At 40.0% G+C, this 12,323-nt stretch overlaps 1 protein-coding gene across 9 annotated transcripts in view; it reads right to left on the reverse strand.

Moving 5' to 3' along the window:
- TWSG1 (twisted gastrulation BMP signaling modulator 1) overlaps window positions 1–11,205 on the reverse strand; it is a 63,225-nt gene extending 52,020 nt beyond the window's left edge. For 3 of the 9 annotated variants that reach the window (XM_019649989.1, XM_019649983.1, XM_019649990.1), the window contains exons 1-2: window positions 10,667–10,909; window positions 8,849–9,005 (exon numbers count right to left, since the gene is read on the reverse strand). In XM_019649989.1, coding sequence (XP_019505534.1) covers window positions 8,849–8,971 — 123 coding nt within the window. In that variant the 5' untranslated portion in view covers window positions 8,972–9,005; window positions 10,667–10,909. Of the gene's footprint in view, window positions 1–8,340; window positions 8,412–8,848; window positions 9,006–10,382; window positions 10,463–10,499; window positions 10,615–10,666; window positions 10,911–11,059 lie in introns of those variants that run through there. The other 6 variants (XM_019649985.1, XM_019649984.1, XM_019649987.1 and 3 more) reach the window with 6 other exon arrangements.
- Between the last annotated feature and the right edge of the window lie 1,118 nt (window positions 11,206–12,323).

Consider the following 12,323-nt stretch of genomic DNA (forward strand, 5'->3'; position numbering starts at 1 on the left):
ATGTGGTACTAGTATAAAGATAGACATATAGATCAATGGAATAAAACTGAAAGTCCAGGAATAGACTCTAACATTTAAGGTCAAATTATTTTCAACAAGAATGCCAAGATAGGGGCCGGCTGGGTGGCTCAGTTGATTAGAATGCAAGCTCTGAGCTTGCCAGTTTGATTCCCACATAGGCCAGTGAGCTGCGCCGGAGCTGAGCTGCCCCTGACCTGTCAACAGGCGGCAGGATGGCTCAGCTGGTGAGAGCATGTGCTCTTAACAACAAGGTTGCAGGTTCAACTCCCGCATGGGAGGGTGGGCTGTGCACCCCTTGCATCTAGATTGAAAGCGGCGACTGGACTTGGAGCTGAGCTTGCACCTTCCATAACTAAGATTGAAAGACGACAACTTGACTTGGACTGATGGGTCCTGGAAAAAACACATTGTTCCCCAATAAAATTAAAAACAACAACAAAAACAAACAAACGAAAAACCCAAATAGTTTCCATAATTCAAAAAAAGAAAAGAATGCCTAGATAATTCAATGGGGAAAAATAGTCTTTTTCAACAAATAGTGCTGGACAACTGGACATCTATATGCAAGAGAATGAAGTTGGACTTCTACCTCACACTATACATAAAAATTAACTCAAAATAAATCATAGACCTAAATATAAAAGCTAAAACTATAAAATTCTTAGAAGAAAATATACAAGTAGATCTTTGTGATCTAGAGTTAGGCAATGGTTTCGTAGCTACAACACCAAATACATAAGTGACAAAAGATAGATAAATTAGACTAAATCAAAATTTTAAACTTTCGTGTTGCAAATGATACCATCAAGAAAGTGAAAAGACAACCCACAGAATGAGAGAAATTACTTGCAAGTCATATATATGATAAGGGGCTTGTACCTAGAATATATAAAGAACTGTAACTCAACAGTAAAAAGACAAATAAATCAATTTTTAAAATGGGCACAGGTTCTGAACAGGCATTTCTCCAAAGAAGATATATGAATGACCAATAAGCACATGAAAAGATGCTCAACATCATTAATCATTAGAAAAACGTAAATCAAAACCACTTCATATCCACTATACGGCTATAATAAAATGGCTATAATAAAAGATGGCTATAATAAAAAAGATAATGAATGGCAAGTGCTGGTGAGGATGGAGAGAAATTGCAACCTTCATACACTGGTGGTGGGGATGCATGCAGTAACTTCAGAAAATACTTTAGCAGTTTCTCAAAATGTTAAACACAGAAAATATGACCCAGCAATTCCACTCCTAGGTATATTTGAATAGCCCCCAAAATTAAAACATATATCCACATAAAACCATATACACTCATATTCACAGCAGCATTATTCACCATAGCTAAAACGTTGAGACAATCCAAATAGCCATCGACTGATGAATAGATAAATTAAATGCAGTATATCCATACAGTAGAACATTATTTGACTATAAAAGAATGAAGTACTGATACATACTATAACATCGATGAATCATGAAATCATTATGCTCAATAGAAGCCAGACATAAAAGACAACATGTTGTATGATTCCATTCACATTAAATGTACAGAATAGGCATATAAAGAGATAGAAAGTAGATTGCCTAGAGGTGGGGAAGAAGCGATGGGGAGTGACTACCAATGGGCATGAGGTTTTTTTTTTAGGGTGATAGAGTGTTCTAAAATTAGATTGTGGTGATGGTTGCATAACTCTGTGAATACACTAAAAACCATTGAATTGCACATTTAAATGGGTGAATTTATAGTATTAGAATGATGTATCTCAATAAAGCTGTTTTTAAAAATCTAAAATACAGAGCATCTGTCAGACTCATACTAACCTGAGTTCCAAGGAGGAGGATATTACATATAAAAATAATACTATAAAAGGGAATATTCCAGTCTTTGGCTCAAAATAAACCCCTCCTCCCAAAAAAGAGTTCCATGGCTGGCACAGAAAGACCCACACCAAGGATAAGGAGATAAAACCAAGTTTCCTGAGAGAAGAAAGAAACTAACAAAGTCACCTACAGAGAATATAAAACAGATTGGCATCAGACTTCTTACCAGCAATATGGAAAGCCAGTAGTAAGAAGACATTTGAGAAATGTCTTCAAATTTCCCAAGGAAAATATTTTAACGTGTAATTGTATATCCAGGCAAATCACCAATCATGTATAACGTGAGAATAAATACATTTTCAAGATATGCAGGACCCATAAAATTTACTTCCAATACTACCTTTCATAGAAGATACTTTTAAGGCATGTTACAACAAAAATGAGTAAATTAAGAAAGAACAGGGCCAGACAAGTGGCGTGTTGGTTGGGGGCTGGCTTGGGACGCCAGAGGGCCCCGGTTCGAATCCCACATGTGAGGGCCAGTGACACTGCCCTCTACAGCTAAGATGCTGAACAGCGGCTCGACCTGGAGCTGGGCTGCCGTGGTTCCCCGGTGACGGCGTAGGCTGCAGCCCCTGCTGCAGTGGGTTGCCGTAAGCTACCGTGTGTAGCCAGCAGCCAGCGTGAGTGGACAGCAGCCGCTGTGAGCGGCCATCCAGAAGCCGGCGACTGATCTGCCTCACCCGGGAAGAGCGCAATGATGGTGCCAACTTGGGCCGGTGGGGCGACATTCTCCACAACTAGACTGAAGAACGGGGGGACAGCAACTTGTCTATTCCTCTTCCCCCAATTCCCCAGTGCTGTTCCCATCCCCCAATTCCCCAATTAAAAAAAAATCTTTAAAAAAAAAACAAAGAAAGAACAAGATATGGAATCAAAGTAATAAGGGAACAAATTTAGGAAAGTAACAATAGGAATGCACTATAGGACAGCTTGGATGAGACCTAGAGAGGAATCAATTAAGTGTGGAAATAAGACTAAAGGTTCCATTGGGGGAAAAAGAGACTAAGAATTTAAAACAATATAAGGTGTTAATGACTGATGATGTAAAATCAAGAAAGACAATTAGAAACTCAAGAAAAAAAAAGTCATTCAAAAAAGGAAAAGTAATCAGTACCCTACATGGTTGATTATACAGTCAATAATATATAATCATTACAATATAAAGGGTTTATTGATTGTCAGTTTTAGAATATACCTGTATATAAAGCATAGAAGATTCAAATATAGTTACAAAACAGAGAAATAAGGTTAATAATATTTACTGATAGAGTACCTATGTGCTAAGAACTGATCTAAGTACTTTACATCTAATCCTTACAATAACCACACACAGTAGGTATGATTATATCCCTGTTTTATAGATGAGAAAACTGAGGCATTAAAAGATTAACTAACTTGCCCAAGGTCATACAACTAATACATGGCTGAACTGGATTCAAATTCAAATAGTCTGGTTCCAGAATTCATGCTCTTAACCATTACACTACCCTGCCACTCAAAACATAGATTGTTATCAAGCTTGACAATATAAAAGTATAGGTTACCCTCCATTCCCCACAGACTTCAATACAACCCATCAGAAGTCACTCCAAAAGCAGAAAATTTTGAGGGCAATATTCATAAATGCAAGGAAACTAATTTCCTCGCTTTCTATGATATTAAGTATGGTGATCAATGGTATTTTCACATGTTATCCCAAGACTGTTCGGAGTCTTCTCTTTTCTAGATCCCTAAAGAAATGCATGGTTCATCTTAAAACTTAATTATGTTCTGTCTACTGATAAAAAATAAATAAATAAAAATTTAAAAGGAAAGAGTAGGGCTACTAATATTCTCTTCTATCAGGAATTAAGAGATAGTGTTTCTAGTTGATAGAACAAAACAGGAAGGATTTAACTACATTTTAGAAATTGTAAAGGTAACCAAGAGAGAAACTAAAAACAGTGAAACAATTATGGCACAGGAGGGGTGGAGGAAGAGAGGATGGTGAGTTATATCCTAATCTAATAAAGAAGAAAGGCAGTTTTAGATACATAATATCTAGAATTTATAAATTGAGAAATAGTAATATAAGCATATTATTAATTAGCCATAGGGCTAAAAAATCACTAAAAGAAGTAAAAAATGGAAGCAGTTACTAAATTAAAAGTGGTTCTCCCTGAGTAACAGAATGAAGAACAGGGAGAATTACTCACAGGATTTCTTTTTCATTTATGTACCCTTCTAACAATTTGACTTTTTAAAAAGGGGGCTTTATCACTCCGGTTTAAAAAAAATACTTAACACATAATATTGTAGTTGGTTTCTTTCTTTAGAACTACGTAGAACTAGAAGGAAACTTTGAGATCACCCAGCCCAGCCCATTCATTTTATAGTTAAAATGTGGCAGACCATATTTTCCAAAGATGGCCACACCACTATATCCCATCCACATGCTCTCTTTACAGCATGATACCAATGCTCCTCCATCAGAGGTGCGGCCTATGTTCCCACTTGAATCAAGTTGGCTATGACTATGGTGGAAATAACACCATAACCTTTAAGGTGAGGCCATGAAAGGCAACAGAGTTTCTCCCAGCTCTCTTTTCTAAGACACTTATCTTGGAAGCCCTGAACCAACATGTAAGAAATCTGACTAGTCTTAAACCAGCACACTGGAGAGGTCAAATAGAGACTACTGAGACAACAAGAGTGGAAGGAAAACAGGGAGGGAGAGAGGAAGGGATGGGAGGGAGGGTGAGGCTCTTCCTATCCCAGATGTTAGACTTATTAATGAGACTTCAGATTTGTGATGTCCAATAGAGCAGCCACTAGTTACATGTAGCTATTTTAATTAAAATTAATTAAAATTAAATAAAACTTTAAAATCTGTATTTCAATTACATAGTCCTATTTAAAGTACTCAGTAGCTACATGTGGCTAGTTTCTGCACTAGACAGGGCAGATGTAGACCATTGCTATCATCATATAAAGTTCTAATGATATATGTGCTCCGATGTTCAGTGCAGCTTTATTTACAGTGGCCAAGACATGGAAACAACCAAAGTATCCTTCAATAGATGATTTGATAAAGACGATGTGGTATATATATATATACACAATGGAATATTACTCTGCCATAAGAAAAGATGAAATAGTGCCTTTTGTGACAACATGGATGGATCTTGGTATTACTATACTAAGCAAAATAAGTCAAATAGAAAAAGTCGAGAACCATATGATTTCAATGATACGTGGAATATAAAACTGAAAACAACAAAGGAACAAGACGAACAAATAAAGAAACAAAAACTCATAGACACAGACAATAGTTTAGTGGTTACCAGAGGGTAAGGAGGGTGGGGGGGTGGAAGATGAGAGTAAAAGGGTTCAAATATATGGTGATGGAAGTAGAACTGACTCTGGATGGTAAACACACAATTTGATATATAGACGATGTATTACAGAATTGTACACCTGAAACCTATGTAACTTGACTAACAATTGTCATCCCAATAAACTTTAATTTTAAAATAAACAATAAATTAAAAACAAAAATAGGAAGTTCTAATCCACAGCGTTGCTTCAGATAATTCCAGTCCCCTACCTTCAAGCTACCCCAGCTAATGCTGTGTGGTATAAATGCGTGGGCAAAATTAATGGTGTTGCTTTCAGCCACTGATATTTGGGGTGATTTGTTACATAGCCTAAGTAAGAGTAATACTAAGGAAAGTAAAGCTCAGAATGTGAAATAATCTGCTGCAGTCTGGAGTCCAGAGAGCCAATCAAATACTAGAACTAATCACATTTCATTTCAACGTCCAGTAAGTGTTTGTGAATAAACTAACAAGAAGAGTCTCAATACTGGAACCCTCGATATATATATATATTACCCTTAATATATATATATATATATATATATATATATATATATTAAGATTCCATTGGGGAATTTGGGGAAGGGGAATCGTGTTGGGGAACTTGGGAAGGGGGACAGCCAACCTGTGTCCCTCAACCCCAGCTGTGGAGGGCGCAGCCAGCCCAGCTCCAAGTCCAGTCACCATCTAGCCGACTGTTGGCAGCTCAGCTGCTCAGCTCAAAATGCCGTATTCAATCCCAGCTGTGGGGGGGCATAACCCCCCCATCCCATGCAGGAGTTGAACCGGCAACCTTGCTGCTAGGAGCATGCGCTCTCACCACCTGAGCCATCCCGCAGCCCGCTAGCAGATCAGCTGCCCATGTGGGAATCCAACCGGCGACCCCACTGCCCAGAGCTTGCTCTCCCAACCGAGCTACTCGGCCAGCCCAAGCCCTCAATATTTTTAACCTCAAATACTCTACCACGATGCACCAGAAGAGTTATCTCTACTACTCCAGAAAAAGGTTTGATGATTTTTGGATCTGAAGGAACAACAGGAATCAGAAGTGCTAGCACCAGTAAATTAGTGGAAATAAAATAAAATAAAATAAACCAACCAAGTCCAAGCTTTTTTCCAATGACTTTACTAGACTTGCCATTTAACAGGTGAAGCTTCACTTGATTTTCCAGTTTTTACACTTATATAGTATTCTTTACTTTTTGAAGTATTTTGTAAGTATTACAAATTTTTAAAATAAGCAAATCGAACAAACCTTTGAGAGTGTTTATCAATATTAACCAAAAGCTTTCTTTTTTTAAATACTCCCTTACCAAGTAAGGCTATTTAAATAAAATCTAATTTTTCATTATTTGAACTAATGGAAATTACAGACTTGGAGAATCAAAACATAATGTGAAATTTAAGTGAATTTCCACCTAAACATGAATATAGCAATTGTTATGAGATTTTATTTTTATTAATGAATAATGAAGCTACATTGAAACAACCTGGAAAGTGGCACAGAGTCCCCATCTGACTACAGCACAAAGATGGACTTTATGTGCAGGCTATAAAATTTTCAGCCAGCACAAGCCTAAACAGACAGGCCAATTCAAAACTTTCATGTATAAAATTAGATGATATTGAATAATTACTGTTAATTTTTAAATTGCTAATAGCTATGTTTTAAAGAGCTCTTATCTTTAAGAGACAGATGTTAGAATTATGATAAAATAGTATCAGGGATTTGCTTGATGAAAACAGCCGGGTGGTCTGTGTAGGGCAATGTAGATAAAACAAAGGTAGCCATGAGTTAAGGACTGCTGTAACTACTATTCATTATACTCTTTTTTTTTTTTAATTGTTAGTTTCAGGTCTATTCATTATACTCTTGTCTTTTCTATTTGTGCTTGAAAATGTCCATAGTAAAAAATTAAAAAAAACAAACCAATCAACCAACAAACTTGTCTTGTTAAATGTTTTGGTTTGAAATGCAAAGTAAGAGTAAACAGTATGAAAATAGTGGCAAACTACACCTGTGTAAAGGTCAGGCTTCCTAGAATTTCAACTATTAATGAGAAGGACCAAAATGTTAGAAATAAACACAAAATGCCTCTGATCTTTTAAAATCATTATCACTTTGGGCCAGCCGAGTGGCTCATTAAGAGTTGGCTTGGGAGTGCGAGCTCTGAGCAGGAGGGCTGCCGGTTCGGATCCCACATGGGCCAGTAACACTGCACTCTCTACAGCTAAGATGGTGAACAACGGCTCGGCCTGGAGCTGGGCTGCCGAGAGTCGCCGGCGACGGTGTAGGCTGCAGTGGGGCTTCAGTGGGCTGTCGTAAACTACCGTGAGTGGCTGGCAGCCAGCGTGAGCAGCTGGCAGCTGGCATGAGCTGCCTTGAGCCGCTGTGAGCCACTGTGAGCAGCCGTCCAATGGCTGGAGACCAATCTGCCTCAGCCAGGAACAGCGCAATGATAATACCAACATGGGCCAGTGAAGCGACGTCCTCCACAACTAGACTGAAGAACAAAAGCACAGCAACTTGTCTGTTCCCCGTCCCTGATTCCCCAACGCTGTTCCCTCCCCCAATTCCCCAATAAAATCTTTAAAAAAATAAAATAAAATAAAGTCATTATCACTTCTCATACATACACACAACTGCTTTCATGTCAGGATTACAGTCGAGAGGTAGCTGACTCATACTTACATAGAATTCTAGTACATGTGGTTACTGAATTTCATAGCCAATAGCCAGTAACTAGAAGGAAGGCTAATAAATACAGACACACAAATGGCACAAGACTGCTGATGGTCTAATAGGATAGAAAAGAGAGAACAGCTATAAAAGACATAAAGTTCACCACTAATTAACACAACTTTATGAAGAGTGACAACCAGTACGATTAGTGGAAAGGTCATAGGCTTTAGAGTAAAACACAGACCATATTCCAAAGCCAATTACCTAACCTCACTTTTCTCTTCAGAAAAATTAGTGGTAACTAGCTATATCACTGCCTTGATGACTGAAAAAGATAATGGTCAAGTATCTCAGAAGCAGATTCTCTAATCCCAGTCAACAACTTGCCTGCAACCTTGTGAGAAATCCTGAGCCAAAACCACCAGTCCAACTGCTCCCAGATTCCCAGCTCTCAGAAACTGCATGAAATAATAAATGTTTACTGCATTAAGTTGCTATATTTGGGGGTAACTTCTTGCACAGAACAGACAAGTAACAGATTATATTTAGGGTACAATTTGTCTAATATTTGACTAATTATTTTCTAAATATAGTTACTAAGCCTCTTTGCTATGTAAATTAGATTATGCAAAGGAACCCTTTAATTCATCTGAACAGAATGCTCATCACCTTGTAATGGCATGTTTATATGCTGGATATTATTTTCAGTACTGAACTTCTTGAATCTGACCTTGCTTGTATGCAAGAGAACTATGGGGCAAAAACCCAGACCAGTGTGTCACAGTTCAGTAACTCAGACCCTGACCTAATACTCAGGCCTTACACTGTATTATATATACACTCTATATCTGCTCTACAATATATGTTAATATTAATAAAAAGTACTCAGTCCTACCTGAATGAGGCATTTGCTCACATCACTAGCACAGAGTGCTTTGTTACAACTCAGTGACACAGGGACCCATGCCAGGAACACCATGATGGCTAGAGGAAGCATAACAACAAAATGTGACTTCATGTTTCTTCAAAGACAATCAGTAACTCCCAGGAAGCTAAACAAAAACAAACAAACAAACAAACAAACAAATACCTTTAATTCAAAGGCAAGTGCTAGGGTAAAAACAAATACAAAAATGAAAAACAAAACAAATAAACTAAGATTGACTGTGTTAGAAACTTTTGAGTAATCATTTAAAGCTCACTCAAGATTAAACATGGAAAAAAAACCCCTATAATTTTATATAGCAATGTCTTGTTGGCCATTTTCAAAGATTTAGAATACTGAAATTTCTCAGACTATTCAACTTTAGCTTTAGGTCCATTATTCAACTTTAAACCTATATAAAAGCTTGTATAAAGCTATTGTATTATAATTTGAAAACATTTAACAATATTTTAATTCTTAGAATTAAAACAAATTTTTAAAATGTAAATTATTCTAGTGATGATGACTATCTCATTGTCTCTTAACATGAGGACTCAGAATGAAGCAGCTCATAGAAAGAAGTTGACAGTCATTCCTTAAATAATTTAGCAAACAAAGGGAATAGTAAATTATTAATTGCATTAAGAACTCTTACTAATCTGTGAAGGTATTCTTTTGATTCTATACCACATTACCATAGATTCTTCAAAGTTATTAAGATGATATTACGGTTTAAAAGAAAAAAGGAAAAAAAAAGACTAGCACAAATTCCGACAGTGGCTAAAAAACCAACACGGCTATTAAACTTTTAAAAAAGAGAAGATAAACTTCTTTGGGTTAAAACACCCCCCCAAAATAGAATCAATTAAAATAAATGACTACTGATGTACAGAGATGTGTTTATACTATTTATTGTACTAAATACAATAATGCAAAAACAATAAGAAGGGGAAAAGAAAAAAGGGCTTTGCACACAGTATGACTCAATTTTTAAAGAGAAAGCCCTGGTAATTGTTACTGGGGCCCACAAAGTACCCCTAAAGACCGTTTGTAATCCAATTATCTAATTTATTTAAAAACACAAACCCACTCGGATGATTTTTGGAGCCACCAGTACATATTTCTGGAGGACAAGGAAGGTATTTGAAAACTGATTTTTCCAGAACTAGTTTCCAGAATCAAAAATGGGATTTTTTTTTCATCTCTTACAGTTGTCTTCATCTTACTCCCAAAATCTTACTGAAAAAATATTCAAGTAAATAATAAGGGTATGTACAAAGCAGATAACAATTCAAGAGCTTCTTGTTCTTTTCTAAGGAGTTAGGAACAATACCGCATCAAATCTATTTTCACGCGGTATTGCGACCAGTTTCTCAGGCTCTGGCAACCCGTGTGTGATCCCCAAGGGAGATGGCACTGACAGCAGCCTTTGTGCCTCTGGGCCGAGCCCCTTGCTGCCCCGAAAGGAGGCAGAGGCCACCGCAGCTCTTCAGCCCCAGCTCACCGACTCGCGGCTGACGAGGACAAGGCCAGGACTGCGGGCACTAGCCATGCAGGGAGGTGCCGCCTGCTCGCGGCGCCGGGGCCGATCCCGGCCTGCGTGCCCGCGCCCATCACCCACCGGCGGCGGTACCCCAACTTTATCCTTTGCGTAGGAGGGGCTCAGGCTGTGAGCAAGCAGCTCCGCTTCTCCCGGCTCCCGAGAGGCCCGCCTCGGCTTCCACAGGCCCGAGCTCGGGGCCCAAACCCTCTCGTCCGCAGAAGCGGCCCCAGCTCGCTCTCGCTCACCGTGAGCCGAGGCACCGCGAGGCCGCCAGGCCCTGGATCCCCGGCGGGTCGGCCGAGCCTGTAGCGTGCCGCAGGGCTGAGCGAGGGAGGCAGGCCGCGCCTCCGCGCAGTCCCTCCGCACTGCACCCGCGAGCCTCGGACACCTTAAAGAGACAGCCCCCTTACCTCCCTCCCCGCCCTGGCTCCGGTTCCCCACTCCCCGCTTTCCCTCGCCCTCCTTAGTCTCCCCGCCGAAGTCAGCTCCCGCCAGGAGGCGTCTCTCACTCCCAGGACGCTTCTGTCAGCTACGCCCTCGGTCCCAGCCCTACCAGCGGCTCCACCAAGCCCATGGCCCCGCCCCCACCGTCCCCGGCCCGGCCCACACGAAGGCCCCATCGCCAGGGCCACACCTACCCCGGCGCCCACGCGCGCTTTCCCTCAGCCCCTTTCCGTTCCTGCATCTCTGGGTCCCTTGTCATCCTACCTCAGGCTCCAGCCAACTCCCCTGTCAGGCCCAGTCTCTGGGCGTATCACGTGCTAGTCGCGGAACTGAGAATGTGACGTGCAGAGCTCACTGCAGCCTCACAGCAAGCCTGTGAGGGAGCTGTTATATGCCCAGTTATGGGGATACGAGACTGAGGCACCGAGTGGTCCAGTAGCCTAGACCATTACCCAGTAGAGCTGACATTTGAACACGTGTTATTTGACGTCGGAGGCGGAAATTTTTTAAAATACAGATTTCTGGGATCTGCCTCAGACCGACTGAATAAGGATCCATCCCCAAGACTAGAGCTTTCTTTCAGCAGTTCAATAAAATTTGCTGCGCCTTTAGTGAGTGCCTTGCACTGTGCTTAGCCTTGAAAATGGAAGGAGGCGCCATGAAGCTGGCTCAGAAGGAGCTCACTGGCTTGTGCAGAGGATGGACAGCCGGCTAGACAAATGGCTACAGCGCACCACCCCAAGACTCGGTAGGAGAGGGCTGCCCAGAGCATGCAGGCCAGCACTCATTTTAGCCTGTATTTTGGAAAAATGAATTCATTCCTCCAACAGGTAGCATGTAGATCAGCGGTTCTCAATCTGTGGGTCACGACCCCTTTGGGGGTCAAATGACCCTTTCACAGGGGTCGCCTAAGACCATCAGAAAATAAAAAGATTATGATTCATAACAGTAGCAAAATTACAGTTATAGAGTAACAATGAAAATAATTTTATGGTTGGGGGTCACCACAACATGAGGAACTGTATTAAGGGGTCGCGGCATTAGGAAGGTTGAGCACCGCTGAATTGCAGATAAAGGCAATTTGGAATTCCACTCAGTTCTTTCCCACAACCCTAGGAATTTGCTATTTAAAAATATTCCAGAGTGATTAAGTTGGAGCCCATTGCGCTACATGATCCACAAGGTATTTTCCCCTTGGAAATAGTGAGCTAGTGCTCAAGTCTTAAGCTAGTAGGAGTCTTAAATGCCTTACACTCCCATTTGTTGATTGGAAGAAAACAGAAAGTTGACTGGCTGAGGGGGTGGATTGCATTATTGATGTTAGTTTATTTTTGTACAAAAATTAAATAAGTATACAGCTTAAAAATCATCCCTGAAAATTATTCTAAAGAAATAATTGCGTGTATATAAATTAACTTTAAGGATCTTATTCTAGGCATTCTGTATTGGCTGAATGAA

The sequence above is a fragment of the Hipposideros armiger genome, unplaced genomic scaffold (assembly GCF_001890085.2).
Source record: "Hipposideros armiger isolate ML-2016 unplaced genomic scaffold, ASM189008v1 scaffold_136, whole genome shotgun sequence".
Taxonomy (NCBI): domain Eukaryota; kingdom Metazoa; phylum Chordata; class Mammalia; order Chiroptera; family Hipposideridae; genus Hipposideros; species Hipposideros armiger.